We start from the raw sequence: 17,721 nt of genomic DNA on the forward strand, positions 1-17,721 counted from the left end.
AATGCTTGTCTAAAAGTGACTTATCAGTATTGTAATGTTTCATGGCAAATATAATTTTATAATTATTTTAATTTATCATTTAGTTTGTATGCTTTTTAAAAATACATACATTTTTGCTAGAATAAGCAACACCGCTCTGGGATACCTTTCCAACTCATTTGCAGACTGTAAGTCGTATTCCTGGGAGGTAACTACTTGTAGGTTCAAGGCACTTTGTGTCTCTAGATTCCTAAAACTCTTACTCACAATCCCTGACTGGTGTGCGTACCATTAATAGTCATCCAGTAGACTCAATTAGCTCAAACAAAAGACATTTACTAAGATGGCATCATAAGAGTAATAGTAAGAAAATATTCCTCCCATAAGCCAGAGCATGCTGTCCCACAACTACTCATAGCATCAATGGGAAGAGTGAGCACACTCCAAGGCTATACTAGAAGAGAAGCATATACATACAAAACATATATGACCAAGGCAGCTCATCCCTCCAGCACTACAGGACCAGTGTCTTTTCCTTTACAGTGTTGTGATTGATGGGGTGAATATTCTGCTTTGTAGAGAATAACAATTTATTAACTAATAAACCTTTATTAAGTGCCTACTGTGTGCCAGGCACTATGCTAAGAAGTCAGAAACAAAAAGAGGCAAAAGGCAGTCCCTTCCTCCAAGGAGCTTATAATCTAATGGGGGAGACAATATGCAAACAAATATATAAAAAGCAAGCCATGTACAAGATAAACAGGAAATAATTAACACAGGGAAAGCTTTAGAATTAAGAGAGGTAAGGAAGGCTTCTTGTAGATGATGGGATTTTAGTTGAGACTTAAAGAAAGCCATATGCATTTCCAAAGAATTGAATGTGATAAATAAATCAACTTATAGCTCCCTAGTAGAGAAATATAGCTATTTGGCTTTGCATTTCATGGCTTTTGGATAAGTTGACATTTAGTTACACATATGCTTCTGTTTGATCTTCCTTCCGTATGTGGCACAGTAGGCCTGGGAAGAAAAGGCTTTTTAAAGTATAATACTCAATGGTCATACCTTCATTCTCAAAGGTGAATTTAGATAACACTGTTTACCTAGCTCTTTATATCGATCTAAGGGACACTGTTGTCCATTTCCAGTACAGAGTGGCTTACAGAGAGAAGTTCAACTGATAGCTAAATGACGGTGCTGGACTGGCTTTTCAGCCCTTCCTAAATTGTCCTCATAGTGTGATCATTTGAAGTACTGTGACTTTGAGAACACAGACATATTTAAACAAGTTTAAAAACAACAACTCCAAACCCTGACTTAAGTTTAGTTTTGAAATTCAACCTATGACTAGGTAGTATTGTGGCAAATCTAGGCTGTAATAGGATGTTGGTCTATCGTGCCATTAAAAGGTAGATAGAGTCCTTATTTATTCTGGCCAGAATCTTATTTAATATTTAGAATCAGTAGTTTGGATGAACAGAAAGATATCTGTTATCAGTCAAATGAATAGACTGTAATTTGTAAGGAATGCTTCTGAAATTGTAAATAGGCCAGCTTTATGCTTTAGAAATGGAAATTTTAAGCAAAAAAATTAGCTTATGTTTAAATTTAGCAATCAGCTTTTGTTCATCTGAAGGAATTATAATATTCCTGATTTCTCATTTGGTGGATCAGTGTGGCTATCCAAAGCACTAGACTAGTCACAGAAAAAGTAGAGTTTCTAAAGATAGAACAGCAGTTAGTGTAGGAGTATGAGGAGTGGTCAAAATAGCAATCACACACTTTCTAAGGTTAATTTAAGTTGTTCATTCAGTCCATTCAGCGAGGTAGTAGAAAAACTGTTAAATTTGGTATAATTAAGATCTGGGGGGGGAGGGTCAGTTCTGTCCCTACCACTTACTATGTAACTTTGGGCAATTGTATAACCATTGTGGGCCTCAGTTTCCCCATCCACAGAGATATGTATGCATTATTTCACAATGTTATTCTGAGGCCCAATGAAATAGTGTGTGTAAAGTATTTTATAGATCCTAAAACACTTTCTAAAGACTAGCATTTTTTTTTTAAAGAATAAAAACAAGATTTTAAGTGCAAAATGGAGAAGGGGGGTGGAGAGGGTTGGTTGTTAATTTGGGAACAGCCTTGTCATGTATGTTGAGCCAAGCAAAGATAATTACAGTGTTTAACTACAACCACCTCATGTCACAGGAAAAAGGAATCATTTGCCTGCTTTTGGAAGTAGGACAGCACATGGCCCTAGGAGACAGGAACGTGGAATTGTACTTTCTTGATCTTGTAATAAGCAAGAGTTGTAAATGAAGGGGCACTTGTTTAGTAGGCTTCATTTCCAGCCTCATTTTTAAGCATCTCCTAGTTGTATGCTGGAGTTTGTTTTTATTTTTTCTAGAGGATTTTTTTTTTTTACTGGTGGCAAATTTTAGAGGTTGCTAAAATAGCGCTTTATTGCTGAAAAATGACAGTCATTTTATAAGGCATATAGCTTTTCTTACTCCCTCATAGAATCTAATAAAAACCAGTATAATGCTTTCAGGGTATGTGATTTGGACAGCCACACTGTCAGTTTGGCTAATAATCAGTTGGCTTTCATATTATCCTATCAAGTGTTTATTTAGTTCTGCCAGAGTTAGCTAGCACAGTCCTAAAACATGGTGATGTGTATAAGAAAAGCAGCCTCTGGCTTTGAGTGACTCAGCCTCTCCCTGGACAGTAAGACTTTGAGACTAAGATGAAAGTGAACTAGAGCAATCAGAGGAGGTTTTCTGGAAGAGCCAAATCTTGACCTCAGTGGGTTTTGAAGGATAGAAAGAATTTGGATGGAAAAGGGCGAACCAAATTTAGGCAGGGAGAATAGTGTAGATAATAATAAGAGTTATGTTGTCTTTAAGTCATTGCATATCTGTAATTCTTAATAAAAATTCTAGAAAATGCATTGAGAAGAAGGCATTGTGAAGTTATTGTGCAGAAAGTTATTCTGCACAATACCCCTAGGCTTGACTCATCTCAGTGATGAGTGAGTGAGGGTGAGTCCAGAGATAAAGCAGCTACTAACATGTTTTGTCCTCTTAATCAATGTATGTCTTTATTTTCTTCATAACAAAATGTTAAATCAACAGTGAAGACCTCCACTCCCCTTCACTCCTACCAAGAGGACTCCTACAACTAAGAACATGATAGAAATTCAGTATTCTTATTTAGTACTATTCTTATTTAGTCCTTAGGAAACCCAGTCATTGCAAATAACTGTGCTCTAATTGAAGTCCTGAGAATTATATCTGCTTCCCGAGTATCTGACTGATCTAAAACTGCAGTTACATGCCCTGCTGTCTTTCAATCTCTAAAACTGACCTTTTAGTTTAAAGGGCATTGCAAGCAAATAGAGGGTACTATGGTATAGTGCAGGGGTGGGGAACCTTTGGCCTTGAGGCCACATGTGATCCTCTAGGTCCTCAAGTACAACCCTTTGACTGAAACCAAACTTCACAGAACAAATCTCCTTAATAAAAGGATTTGTTCTGTAAAACTTGGACTCAAAGGGCTGCACTTGAGGACCTAAAGGGTCACATGTGGCTTCCCCACCCCTGGTGATGAATAGAGAGCTGACCTCAAAGCCAGGAAGACCTAGGTTTAACTCCTACTTCTGATACATACAGCTATCCCTTCCACATTGTGACTTTCCCCATCACGGTTTCTATGTATCACAGATCAGCATAAGAAATTAAATGGGAATTTGGGGGGAGTTTTATGAAAGCTGTAGCTGACAGACAAAGGCCAGTAGACAACACAAAGCCTATGACTGAATATTTAACCCAAATTTTGCAATGAGGTATTGTAAACATCCCATAAAAGAAAAAGAAAAAAATCACACTTCTCTGGTATGAAGGGAGGATCAAAAATTTTTATGCAGATTTTCTATATTGTGGAGGAAGGGATAACTGTACAGGGTTTTTGACACTGGAAAAATGATTTCATCTATTCCATCAATAGACAGAGTTTCCTCACCTGAGAGTTCCTTGTACCAAAGAAATTACAGGTCCAGTATCTATCCATATCCCTATCTATATACATGCTATAGTAGCAATAGCTAATTTTAATCTTTTCTCTTAGGTCTCTTTTTTTGTTGTTGAAATTGTTTTAGGGGCATCCTGATTTAAAAAAAAACTTGCTAATTATCTGTTTTACTGATTTTGCTTGCGCATTAGCCAAATAATCTGGGAACATAAGACTATCTTTATTAATCATATATAGAAACTATAATAATATAAAAGTTGGCCAATTTTAGCTTGAAAACAGTTTAATAAAGAAATTGGTGAAAGAACCATTGGATTCACTTTATTAATCATGAACCTGAAGTTCATAAAGATTTAGGTAACTTGCTCAAAGTTACACAGCTAATCTATGGCAGGGTTGGAATTCAACCACATATCTTCTGATTCTTGAATTCATTCTACTATTCCATGCTTCCCCCTCCAAGGGAGCTAGCTGGTTGGTTGCATCTTTGAAACATTTTAAAATATGAACATCACCTCTTTCTAAGTTTCTCTATAACTATACTTCTCTTTAATCATGCTACTTGCAAAGACCCCTTTGCAGCTGATTAGGATCCACCACCCCTCCACCCTTTAGAAGTATAAGAACTATTTTGTGGAATCATAGAATAAAAGGGAGCCTTAAAAGGCATCTAGCTCAGCCTCCTAACAGTTGTAGAAATCTCTTCTACAGCATTGTAATGAGTTAATAGGAATGTTGAGATAAGAAGGTGTTGGCAAGACCTGAAGAAACCCTACACTCTTATCCAACATTGAGACTTCTGTTCTAACTGAAGAGATTTGCTGAAGAAAAAAATATGACAGTCTTTCCTCTTCAGAAAAGACTATCTTTTTCTGAAAATAACCTGAAGTAACATAAGGTTCCTTCAGGGGAGGTTCTGGTGGGTCAAAAGGCTGAGTACTGCTCAGTAATATAGGATCATAGTTCTAGAATTGGGAAGAAACCCAGAAATCATTTAGTCCAACCCCCTCATTTTATACATGAGGACATTTTGGCCCACAGAAGTAAGGTGATTTAAGCAAAGTCCTACAGTTAGTAAGTGTGAAAGGTGGTATTTGAATCCAGTCTTTCTGACACCAGAACTAATGATTCTTCTCCCCATACCATGCTGCTTGTCCATACCTAGGGAAGGAGTATGAGACTGTGAATCAGAGAAGGAAAGAGAGAGGTAACAGAATTCATATGCTAAGCAGAGCTACCCCCTGAATACCAATGAAAACTTATAGAAACTACATCCTTGGACAAGTTTGATGGTCTTGAGAGAAGTCCAGTTGCTACTGTGGGTGGTGGTTATAATAAACAACCTTGACAAGTATAGATGTGAAATGTGCTGCAATTTCTTTGTCATTCTGTCCTTGGGGGTCATACTGAGGAATGATATTATAATGAAGTCCGTTAGTAACTAAACTCCCTTGAATAATGTTTAAGACTCATCTTACAAAGAATTCTGTTGTGCAGGAAATTATTTATAATAGGATACCAGTGTACTCCTGTTTTATATGTAAAAAAGACAAATTTGTTCTATAATGTTTTGTTGATTATTTCAGTTTAAAAAGCAATAATTTAGTCAACATCCACAAAAAGTCTGTCCTTCTGTCTCCCTCCCTCTCTTTTTCCTTCTCTACCTCTCCTATCAGTTCAAAGATCAGACTCTTAATTGCCTGAAATCCAACTTGGAAATTGTAGTCACAGGGACCTGCCAGAGTGACTTCATATTTAATGACCTCAGTAGTTAGGTCCATGTTGTAAAGGATTTATAAAATCATTTTGTTTGCAATCCTATTTCTCTCAGGCTCAACTCAGACTTTATGTGAAACTATTTTGGATACCTGAATTTCTACTATATGGAAAAAGCAACCACATTATCTGTGATATTTAAACTTGCTCAGCTTTAATTTGAATTATTTTTGGTTTGGTTTACAAAGATGTTTTCAGTTTGCTTTGTGTCATTCCTGCTTTGATTTGGGGTTGTCCAAGGGATCCATTTTGATAATGAATCTGTTCCTATGAGGTTTAAGCAGTAGGATCATTGTACAAAAGGCTTCAGTCTAAAGTTGAAGAAGACTAATGTTGCAAACTTGGCACTTGGTCGAAGAGTGCTTGCCAAAGGAGTATCATGACTTCCTTAATGGTCTGAACTGAGAAAAGAGCAGGAAGAATGTACAGTGTGTTCTTTAGGGCTTCAAAATGTAGATATATTGTTTGTGATGGTGGTTTTCATAGATAAGGAAGAGTTTACTGCCTAAAGGACTTGTCTACTATTTTCATAGATAGAAGATAAATAGATAGATATTCAAATAATAATATAGAAAATGCTTTTTAATCCTCCAAGAGCTATATAAATATTACTACATAGAATGCAAATGCTAGGTGGAACTCTTCCTAAATACCAATGAAAGCTCAAGGAAACTGCATCCTTGGACAGGTTTGATAATTTTGGGAGCAGGCCAATTGCTATTGTGGGTGGTGGTCATTATAAACAACTCTGATAAGGAATGATATATTTAATGTGAGATATGCTACAACTTCTTTGTCATTCTGCCCTGGGATCATACTGAGAACTGTCTTATAATGAAGTCTTTTTAGTCTTTTGGTTGGTAACTGATTCCCTTAAGTAAGGTTGAAGACCCATCTTACATACAATTCTATTGTATAGGAAATTATTTATTGTAGGATACCAGTGCGTTCCAATTTTATATTAAATTTATAGATCATGTTCTTCAAACTAAGCCTAAGTTAAGACCAATTCAAAATATAGTCATATGGTCAAGTCAACAAACATTTATTAAGTGCCTACTATGTACCAGACAGCTACCATTTATCTGTTCTCTCTTTAAAAAAAAATGTTTTATTGATGCTTATTACTTTTATAGCAGGCATCTGGGGGGAAGGGAGGCATTTCTCCTTGCCCTTCAGATTCAACTCTCCACTGTGACAATGAAAAAACAATTAAGGAATCATTATTTGGTCTGGTAGAAATTTCAGGATATTGTTAAACTAGATGTGCGGAATCTGGGCTGTTTCGCCTCTGTTAAAGAAGTCATCTTGACTATATTTTTTAGCTACTAATTTTGATTGCTTCTGTTTTATGGTTATCTAGTCTATTCCATTTCTATTTTAGTTTTGATATTGAGTAAAACTCTGTCCATTGTATTTCTATTTCTTCTTCATTATTTCTCTTGAGATTTTTAACCTTTTATTCTTTCAAATTAATTTTGTTATTTTTCCTAGTTCTATGAAGTGATTTTTATTTCACTGAATCTCTAAATTAATTTAGATAGCATTATTTTTTAATTATATTGGAATTGCCCAGCCATAAATATTTGACTCCATTCTTTAGGCGGAATACCATCCCTTAATTCCAGATCCCACATGGTAAATGTGCCAAAGAGTACCCCTGAGTTCCAATATCTATAAAATTTTGGACCTATTAAAAATAAAAATGCCTTGGTGTCCAGCTGTGTTATGATTAGACCCTGTCAGCATGATTTTGGGGTCAGGCATGGGTGAAAAATATGGTGATATTTCTGTCTGTCATATATTTTTATTTGTAACTTTTGTGAAAATACATGGCCAGTGATAATCTGCCCCCTTCAGGTCCATGCCATAGTGCCATAGACTAGACCAGGCCTTGAGGCCACAGATTCCCCTACCCGTGGTCTAGAACATCCATTAATAAACACCCTTAGAAAGATCCAAGGTATATCTACTGTATATTGAATTCTTTGCCAAAGCAGGTTGTGTTTGTATACAGGATGTCCTGAAAGTCTAAGTGAAGTTTTAAACTTGTAAAGGATCTAGACTATATTGTGTATATTATCTACTGAAACCATTTTTCCACTTTTTAATCCATTTATGAAAGTGGGTGAAAGAAATTTCAAGTCAACACTAAGGTGGTAAAATCCAGCAATACTGTGTTGGATCAGTAAAGAATACTTTAGGTCATCTTACTTGATACAGTAAACCTAATTAATATATATGATTTTTCATTCTAGGTGCTTTTATTCCGGGTGTTCCTGTTCAACCTGTAGTTTTACGATATCCAAACAAACTGGTAAATTCTGTTTATTTGTGGATTAAACATTGAGCCCATTAATTGAGGGTTAGAGTCGAAGTGAGTATTAATGTATCCATGGTGCATTTTCATTGGCTTTTGTTTATACAACAGTAGTAAATAAGCTGTAGGAAATTCTCTAGGGTACCATGGGTTGAGTTCAACACATCCTTCCAGAAGAAGTCACGAGAGGCATAATAGGTTTTGTTGTTCGTAATGTACAAGTTACATATTAATGAAAACTCCTTTTGCTCCAAACACTGACTAATCCCTTTCAATCTTTCAATAAATGAAACTTTAGATGATATAAACTTATATGCCCATTGAGAAAATTTAATCCTCCATATATTTTATATGGAGCAGATGTGTGTGTGTGTTAAGCAGCAGAGAGAGCAAAGCTATCATTAGTATGGATCTGTATTGGTCCAACACATCTTTCACTGCCACTCAACAACTAAGCAGAAATAAAAAAATTTAAATAGTGATTCAGATTTGGGTTTTTGTGTGGTTAGCTCAGAAGAAAATCATAAGAGAATTTTAGGTGAACAAAGGACTGTGATTGACCTTGAAATCAGATGTAAGAATTAAATCCACTCAAGCCAAAAAAGAATTAATTATGGGTGAAATGGGAGAAGGTGAACAGTTAGAGGTTATCCCAGTTAGAGCACAGTATATTTGTGATATAGATGGCAGATAAATTGGTGGTCAGATGAGGGAACCCTGAATTAGAACTCTTAGAAATTTTGAAGCCTATGATGATGAAGTCCAAAGTGTGGGCTCCCAATGATGTGTAGCTGATGTGGCATAAAGATGAAAGACTGTAGAGGCAAGATAACTTGGTCAGTACAGATGCTGGATTTTTTTAAGGCTGTTTGGTGATAGGATGGGAGCAGTCTAGGGAAAAGGGTTGCCCCAAGAGTTGACATTGGCAGTAGTATAAAGAGGATCACAGGAATGAATGTCAAGGTCCTTAAATGAACTCACCATTTGTAAATAGAATGTGGTGGTGGGAGCTGTGAAAAAGAAGCATTAGAAAACATATTGAAGACTTTCGTTTCCCTCCCTGATTGAGACAGCAGGATTGGGAGCAGGTGAAGAAAAACCATGGGAGAGGCAATTTTTATTTAACAAAAGGAAACAGAAGGAAGAAGTGAAAGATAGATCAAAGATAAAAATGAGTTTACCTAGAACACAATAGTCATACCACAGTATACAACAAAGTGTATAGAGTTGAAATCACTAAGTTTTAATCAATTAATTTTATTCAATTGAATTTATCTTTAGGATACAATTACCTGGACATGGCAAGGACCTGGAGCGTAAGTCAGTCTGAATTTTCTTTTATTTCTTTTGTGTTGTTGCTCCCAGAGAGAGGAGTGATGCAATTGAAGGGTAAACAGTAAAGATACCTGGCCCTGGAATTCCAGGAGGGTGAATGTCTGTGCCCAGTAGAACTCACTGACAGGCAATTCTCAACCCCATTCTATTTCCACTATACCACACCTCCCTCACAGAGAAGCATGGTATTGCGGATAAAGAGCTGGCCTCAAAACCAAGATGACCTAAGTTCAAGTCCTGACTCTGACACACTGGTTGTGAACCTAATAATCTTCACTGGTAGATAATTTCCTCACCTGGAAATTCCCTATACCAAGAAAATCACTGATCTAGTCACTAGTATATACTTTTATGTTATATGTCATGTAAAGGTCAAAAAGGTACCAAGGAAATTTTGGGTACTTTTTTGTTTTGTTTTGTTTTGTTTTTGCTAGGCAGTGGGATTATGTAACTTGCCCAGGGTCACACAGGTACTAAGTGTCAAGTGTGTGAGGCTGTATTTGAACTCAGTTCCTCCTGACTCCAGGGCCAGTGCTCTATCTACTGTGCCACCTAGCTGCCCCCTAATCATGGGTACTTTTTGAAGCACTATGACATGCCATGCAAATTTATTTGCAGAGGTAAAGAATAAATGACTTTGATAACAACTTTTAGTATAACAATAGTGTTGAACACCCTTAAACTGTGGGTTGTTTCTGCACTTCCAACCTTTGGGAATTTTAATTAAATGGACCCCAAATGAGGAGTAGGAATAACTGACCATTCTTTAATTTTGATTAGTATATTTTATTCAGTGCTTCAAAAGATCTCTAATTTCATCATGATAGGCACTTTTCTGTACATATTGTATGCATAAACATATCCACACACACACACACACACACACAGTATAGCAGATGATTACATGAGTTTTCTTGACTAGTATAATTGCCTAGTGTCCAGCTTAATGATCACTAGCTTCTCCACACTTATCCAGACTGGTCTTTAGACAAGCATCCATACAATCTGTCATTATCATATCACCAGGCCTGTATCTGAACCCTTTCTCATTTTGTGTGGGACCTGCTATAATCTGCATTCTCCGACCATAGCCTTCAATAGCCCAGGGTCACCTTTATGTCATGATGAGACATTTGAGTAAAATTGTAGTGAAGGTGCTATTTATTTAATGAAGATAATTATCACCATCTGTATTAATTCAATGATTATTATTTTTAAAGGAGTAAAACAGGATGCTTTTCATACTACAGTGGTTACTTTAATTCGATAAAGAAATTTTTTCATGATTTTTGTCAACTAATTGGATTTTAACAACTGAACCTTAGGCTGAAGGCACAATTCAAAATTCATCATATAAATTAAAACACACAACAGTGCCATCTAGAGGGAAGTTTTGGCCTAAAATTCTGGCATCAGCATTTGCAATGTTTAAACTGAATTTAAAATAAGTTCACTTTCTGTCCTTTTTTTTTTTAAGGCTGAAGATTTTATGGCTTACCCTATGTCAGTTTCATAATTTTGTGGAAATTGAGGTTAGTAGAAAAGAAATGGTAAATATTCTCTATGTTTTTCAAGGCTCTTTCAAGGGGCTTCACAAATACTTCAAGACAGACTCTTGCAGGATTTAAAATTATTTGGATAAGATTTTAAAAATCCTATCACCAAAATCAAATAGGAAGCCCATCCCTAAACTCATCCTTCTTTTAATTTTGAATTTACAATCAATATGACTATAAGTATTTTGTGTATAACAAGTAGGCATTTGTGCAGTAAGTTACAATTCTTTAAAATGTTCCACTTTTAATATTGATACTGATACTAACACCATTGCACGCTACTGATCATCAAAGATGCTTATATGCTAGGTCTTTTTTTAATTAGGCAATTAAAGTAATCCATCAGTGTTATAGGCCAATTCATGACTTGCCAGACTCGTGAAGCTCTCTGAATTCCTTTAAGTATAAACAACATTTTTTGGTAAAGTCAAGATCCTAAGCCTGAAAAACAAAAATTAGCTATCAGCAGCTAAATTCTGTTTGATCCCATCCAAATTAATCTTGCCTGTATAGTGCAGAAATAGAAAATGATAATGTTTTCATTGTGGCCTTTTGTTTCAGTAGAATGTTAGTTAAACTTATTACAAGGTGCTATATCATGACATTAGTCCAAGTCTAACAAGTAGATACTATTAAGTGATATTTCCAGGCTTTAAATACAGCAAATTTTTTTATACAAAGGAAATAATCGGTCATTTTAATGGAATGGTTTGTTCCTTGTTATAATAGGAAGAAAGAGATAAGAGACTGTTTGGTATAGTTGAAAGAACATTAGACTAAAAGTCAGGAGACCTGGGCTCTAGTTACAGGTTCTACTCCTAACTAATTGTGGGATTTGGGGCCAGTAATTTAATGTCTTTAGCCCCAGTCTCTTCAATCAGAAAACTAGGTAGTCACGGAATTTAAAGCTCAAAGATACCTTAAAAGAAGTCATTGTGACTTATCCTAAAATACCTTTCCACCTTAAAATTCTATGGTTCAGTTATCCTATACTTTGGACAAAAATATATGATGGTAATCAGTCCAAAGAAATATAAAGAAATGTGTTTAATTAAATACATTTAGGAATTATTAAATTTAGGAATTTGATAAACCCCGTGATCATGGTTTATCATATGCTTTTTGAACCTTGGCTTTTAACTGCATGCATGCATAGTTTGTCCTTTTCAGTGGGCTGAGATGATTATGTAAAGTTGGTTTCTTCCAATGTATTTAATAATGTTAACAATAGAACATCATTGATTTTATTTAACTGTAGTAATTATCACAGAACTCTGAATTTTTTTTGTTAATGTAGAAGTGAGAAATTCATAGAAAATTAAGGCTTATACTTTGTGGACCTTAAAGAAATTCCATTAATCTAAAGAGAATTAAGAACCTTAAAGTGCTTTGTAAGTGTGAGCTATTATTATTCAATAGACAAATGTGGTTTAGATTTTCCACTTCCTGTAGTGGGTTGATTTTGTAGAAAATTAATGCGTTATCCTAGAAAGTGTTACTTAGAAATGATAAAATAGAATCTACTGATCAAATATTACTAAATAAAGACCCCTTTGCAAAAAGTAGATGAAGTAATTTAGAAATTTCAGTGATTAAGGTTTAATAGAATTGGTGAAATAAGATTAGGTGCTCAAGACATTTTCCTCTTGTTTCTGAATATCCATGTAGATGAGTGCAAGGTTGACTTTTTAGAAGTGTTTGATAAGTCAATATCTGCCAATTTATAGAAATGTATAGTTTTAAAGTACATATTATTTTTAATATATTTACGAAACATTCATATGTGCTAACTTTCTAAATAGGCTAGATGTCAAATAACTTTGAAAAAATGTATTCCAATCCATTTAAATCTTTTATGTGTTTTTAAAGGGAATGACATCACCGAAACAAAAACCTAGATGCTAGTTTTCAAAATATAAACTTAATACTTCTTTAAAGACCGTGAGAATGATATTCAAATAGATCCAATCCTATTTTGAAATTCAAAACAAACCCCATCCCTATTTTAGTATGTCATTAGCTAGAGAGGAAAATGCAATCCTGTGTTCATTTTTCATATAAATTTAGTTTTACTTTGTTTCAAGGTAGTGATGGCTTTGGTTCTACATAATTCCAGTAACTTTGTTAGATTTCAAGCCACGTTAATCTTACCAGGGATGGAATTGCTTTGTTCTTGTATGGTAAGAAACAAGTTATGATAGAGTTATAATTTACTGTTTTGTATTTAGTTTCTTCCAGTATATACACCTTCAGAAGAAGAAAAGAAAAATCCAGCATTGTATGCAAATAATGTGAGACGCATAATGGCAAAGTAAGTACATTCTACTACTACGTCCTTGGTATTCAACATGGGAAAATCACCATTCAGTAGAGACAGTCAGATACATTATTTTTATTATCCTATTGATTAATCTATAGTAACTAAATATATTCTTGGGAACATCATTCATTACTTCTGTGATTTCTGTATGACAACCACAGAGATTGGCAGTATTTATCAGCATAAACGAGGTTTCAGAATTTTTTGTCTATCTTATATTTTGCCCCTGTAAACATTGCTGTAGAAAATGAAAGCTTAGCCTAACTCTTTGGGGAAATGGATTTAATACAAAAAGAAAAAGAAAACATATTGCCTTTCTGAGAATGGGGCATAGATTTCAGTGGGACTAACAGTTTATGTGATTAGCATGTCAGTCTGACATGGTGACATCAAGCTCCCAGGAAGTGATGAATGATGAGTAATTTAGTTTTACATTTCTATAAATATACCCTTGGTCTGCAGCATTACAGCAAGTGAATCTTGTGTCCAAATGTAAAGCATGGTTGGTTGTCAGAATCATACTCAGGTTTTCCACATTAAATCATTTGCATTTTTTATGAAGGATGGAAGAGCCATTTCAAGAACATTAAGCACCAGTTCAAGTCTGGGATTGTGGGATGCATAAATCAAAATTTGCTTTTACTAGTTTGTCAATTTATTCAAAGGCCATTAATATTTCTAGATTAATTGTCTCGGCTTTGTACAGTTGTATGTATATTTTTATAGTGTTACAGGGGTCATTTTGGTAACGTTACTGGTGACATTAAGGTTACAGCCTGCATGCAGTTAGAAATTTAGAAAATATTCCCAGTCCCTGCTGTCGTTAAGTTCTTCAGTTGTTATGGTCAATGAGTAGAGTTCAGTTCAAGACTCCCTCTCCCCTCTCTAACCATCTTTCGTCCTTCCATGTCCCATCCTCTCCCTTTTCCTTCTCCTTTTTTCTCCTTGCTTCTCTTCTCATATTTACTGTCAGGAAGGGCTGCCTCCGAATTAGGCCCATCGCAGTACCGGGAGAGACTAGCAGAAGCAGCGCCTAAAACAGTGAGTGGCTTTAAAATTGTGGGATAGTTTTGAAGATGAGAAGTTGTGTAAGTCAAATCTAGCCCCATTATGTTGAGATGTGGACTTTTTAGAGTCTGATTACTTAAGTGATACTGTTACTTAAGTGATAAATTGTCCTGGTTTTCTGAAATAAATTCCATATTCTCATTATAGTTAATATATTCCCTATTTCTATAGGTCTTTTAAACAAACTAAGTTAAAGTAATTTATGTTGGCATGTGACATACATGAACTAAAAATTTGAAAATGATTCTCACTGTATGTCTATAAATTTCCTAGAAAGTAGGCATTAAGGGCATAGTTAAGGCAAATACTCTCCTTCTCTTTTCTTTGTCTATCTTTCATCCTCTAGTACTTCTTTCCTTTTCCCTTCTCCCTTTCCCTGCCAGAAGAGTCTGCCTTGGATAGACTACTTCATCATAATGCAGAATTAAAGGCTAATTGCACAGGTAGAAGATGTTACTGAATGTGCACTGGCTAGCTGAGCTGTAGGGGTACTTCTTCAAGTAACTTATTAACCACTTGGGAAATCAGGCCAGTTCATCTTTTTGAATAAATTCTATGACATAAATACCACTTTCTTTCTTTTTTTTTAATGTGTAGGGTAGAGGGGAGCTTTTATAAATAAACAGTTAATTATCTGTTGTTAACAGAGTAGATCTATAGAGCAACTACCGTCAATAGATAATATGTGAGGCAACTTTAATATAGCAAAGGCAAAGTAACATATTAGAAAGAGCACTAGATTAGAAGTCAGAAAACCTGGGTTCTAGTCCCATCTTTATCACTTGTTAACCAGCAAACCTTTGGCAAATCCCATTTCCAAATTTCATTCTCTTTATCTACATAATAAGGGAGTAGATTCATATACACTCCAGCATTTCTTTCATCTCATAAATTCAATGATTCTCTGTCCTATAGGAAGATCAAAGAATATCAAGAGATATGAATATCAGGGAAGTACAGTATAGCTGGATAAAGGAAAGGATATTGTGAATTCAGATACTTTTTGTCCTCCCATTTGCCCTTTGAGTGAAATTATTTTCATTGTCTTTTTTATATTAATTGATCATAATGTTACATTTTTAAAAAGAAACAATGGAATTGTTCAATAATACCCCAAAATTTCATAAAAAGAGAGATTTCCATAGCTAGCACTCTATTTTAATGAGAAGGATTTGAAAGCATGCTTAAGAATGTTATCATCTCCTTCATAGAATTTCATGCATAGGTAACTGGTTGACTAAAAAAAGCCAGCAATTAGGTTTGATGGGGCAGGCAGAAACAAAATGGCAAAAGAAAAAAATTGTGATATTTTGTGAGCCATGGTAGACAAGGAACACAAACACAAGACAAATGAAAAATAAGAGAAAGATATCCCCTATAACAGAGGTATCAAATATGTTGCCCTCTGCCAGAACCAGATTAAAATGTAATTGGGAAATATTTAACAAAATGAGAATACAATAAATCATTGATAATCATAATATTTGTTTTTCTAAGTCAATATACAGCTGCAGGGATCCTTATGTACACTGTAGTGCCCCCATTTCTATTTGTTTGACACCACCGCCCTAGAACACAGTGCAAATGATATATCTATGGTTAATTATATTTGACTATCTTGTGTTCTCTGGTCCCTTAATAACAATATATAAAAGAGGAAAGTCTCACATTCTTTTTTTTTAAGCCTCATTTAATAACATGTGAACACACAGCCGTTTCACATGTGCTCAAATTCTGTCAAATGTGACAAATTCTGTCAAATCATCAAGTATTTCTTAAGTGCCTACTATGTGCCAGTGACTCTGCTAAGCACTGGATATTTAAAAAAAGGCAAAAAAAAGTTCCTTCCCCCAAGGAGCTCATAGATTAATGGAAGAGGTAACACGTGAACTACTACAACCAGAGAAGAGATAGACAAGGCAGATTGTTAGTCATCCCCAGAGGGAAACCACTAGCAGTAAAGGGACTGGGATAGAATCAGTATAGAAATTTTAGCTGAGTCTTGAAGGAGGTCAGAAGATGGAGCTGAGGAGGAAAAGAATTCTGGGCATGGAGAACAATCATTGAAAATCTCCATAGTTAGGAGATAGAGTGTCTTGGGCAAGTAACATCTAAGAGGCCAGAGTTACTGTACTTGACAGTATGTGGAGGGGAGTAAGGTATAGGGAGGCGCCAGATTATTAAGGGCTTCAAATGCCAGAGGATTTTCTATGTATCTTAACATGACTATATTGTTCTTTAGAGTTTGAAAGGAGACATCTTTGAATTCTGAATAAATGTATTTTCGTCTGTTTTGTTTGTAATTCCTCTTGTAGCAGTTCATGAATTTAGAACTAAGAAGTTAGAGTTCCTGGTTTGCTGGAATTAATTGTTCCTTCCATGAGTCAAGTGGGTCTTACTGAGTACATAGTCATAGGCAGGGAGCTTAAAAATTGCTCTTTGGTCAGTCATCTATCTCTTTACATTATATCATAGTATCATGATTCTTTAACTGTGTAGGTCTACCCACCAACTTGGCTCTCTACCTTATACTTTAAAAGGAGGTAGCTTGGTTAGGTCGCTAGGCACTAGATTAAGGAATCAGGAGACTGGCATTCCAATTGCAATTTCATCACAGCATGATGTTAGGCAGGTTATTCAGTCTCCAGGCTGCAACTTCCTTTATTTATATGCCTTGTCACACAGTAAGTAGTTAGATTTAATTATGCACCATGCAAAGAATTAATAAACACAGCCCTTATTCTTCAGGAGCTTACCATATAAAATGTCTTGGACAATGTACAGAGCAACATGGTGTAGCAGAAATTAATACTTAGACTCCAGCAGATGTTTTTAGTCCCATCTATGCTAACTTTGTGCATGAACTTGGGCTCATTACTTTCAAATCTGGTTCTGTTTCCTCAGCTGGAAACTGAGAGGAAGAGACTAAACGGTCCCCATAGTCCCTTCCAGTTTTAACATTGTCATTGTGTGTCTATAAGTACCTTTTCCTCATAAAATGTTATCTGTAATCCCTTAATCACTTCTATAATTCTTTGAAATCTCCCTAACTTTTTGGTCCTTATTAAGAACTGAGTCTGGTTCATGGTAAATAAGCAAGTTGGTTAACTTATGGCTCCTATTTGCTTTATTTAACTCATTGGATCATGTAATTTCTTTCTTCATGAAATTTCTCTGTTACCTACCCCTTCCTTTCAGTTCCTTCTGTTACCATTATATTCCAGACCTTTCATCATCTCTTTCTGACCTCCAGACCCTTACTGTTCCAACCTATCCTATGCAGTGCTGTAGTCTTCTTTCTAAAATATCATTTTAATCATGTTATTGCCCTACACAAA

At 35.3% G+C, this 17,721-nt stretch overlaps 1 protein-coding gene across 1 annotated transcript in view; it reads left to right on the top strand.

Moving 5' to 3' along the window:
• The window catches only part of LPCAT1 (lysophosphatidylcholine acyltransferase 1), a 152,216-nt gene that overhangs the window by 101,366 nt on the left and 33,129 nt on the right, over positions 1-17,721 (top strand). The window contains exons 6-9 of the mRNA XM_027868845.1: positions 8,043-8,101; positions 9,386-9,420; positions 10,917-10,971; positions 13,224-13,306. Coding sequence (XP_027724646.1) covers positions 8,043-8,101; positions 9,386-9,420; positions 10,917-10,971; positions 13,224-13,306 — 232 coding nt within the window. The remainder of the gene's footprint in view (positions 1-8,042; positions 8,102-9,385; positions 9,421-10,916; positions 10,972-13,223; positions 13,307-17,721) is intronic.

This window comes from Vombatus ursinus, unplaced genomic scaffold, assembly GCF_900497805.2.
Source record: "Vombatus ursinus unplaced genomic scaffold, bare-nosed wombat genome assembly UNPS02014791.1, whole genome shotgun sequence".
Lineage (NCBI taxonomy): Eukaryota > Metazoa > Chordata > Mammalia > Diprotodontia > Vombatidae > Vombatus > Vombatus ursinus.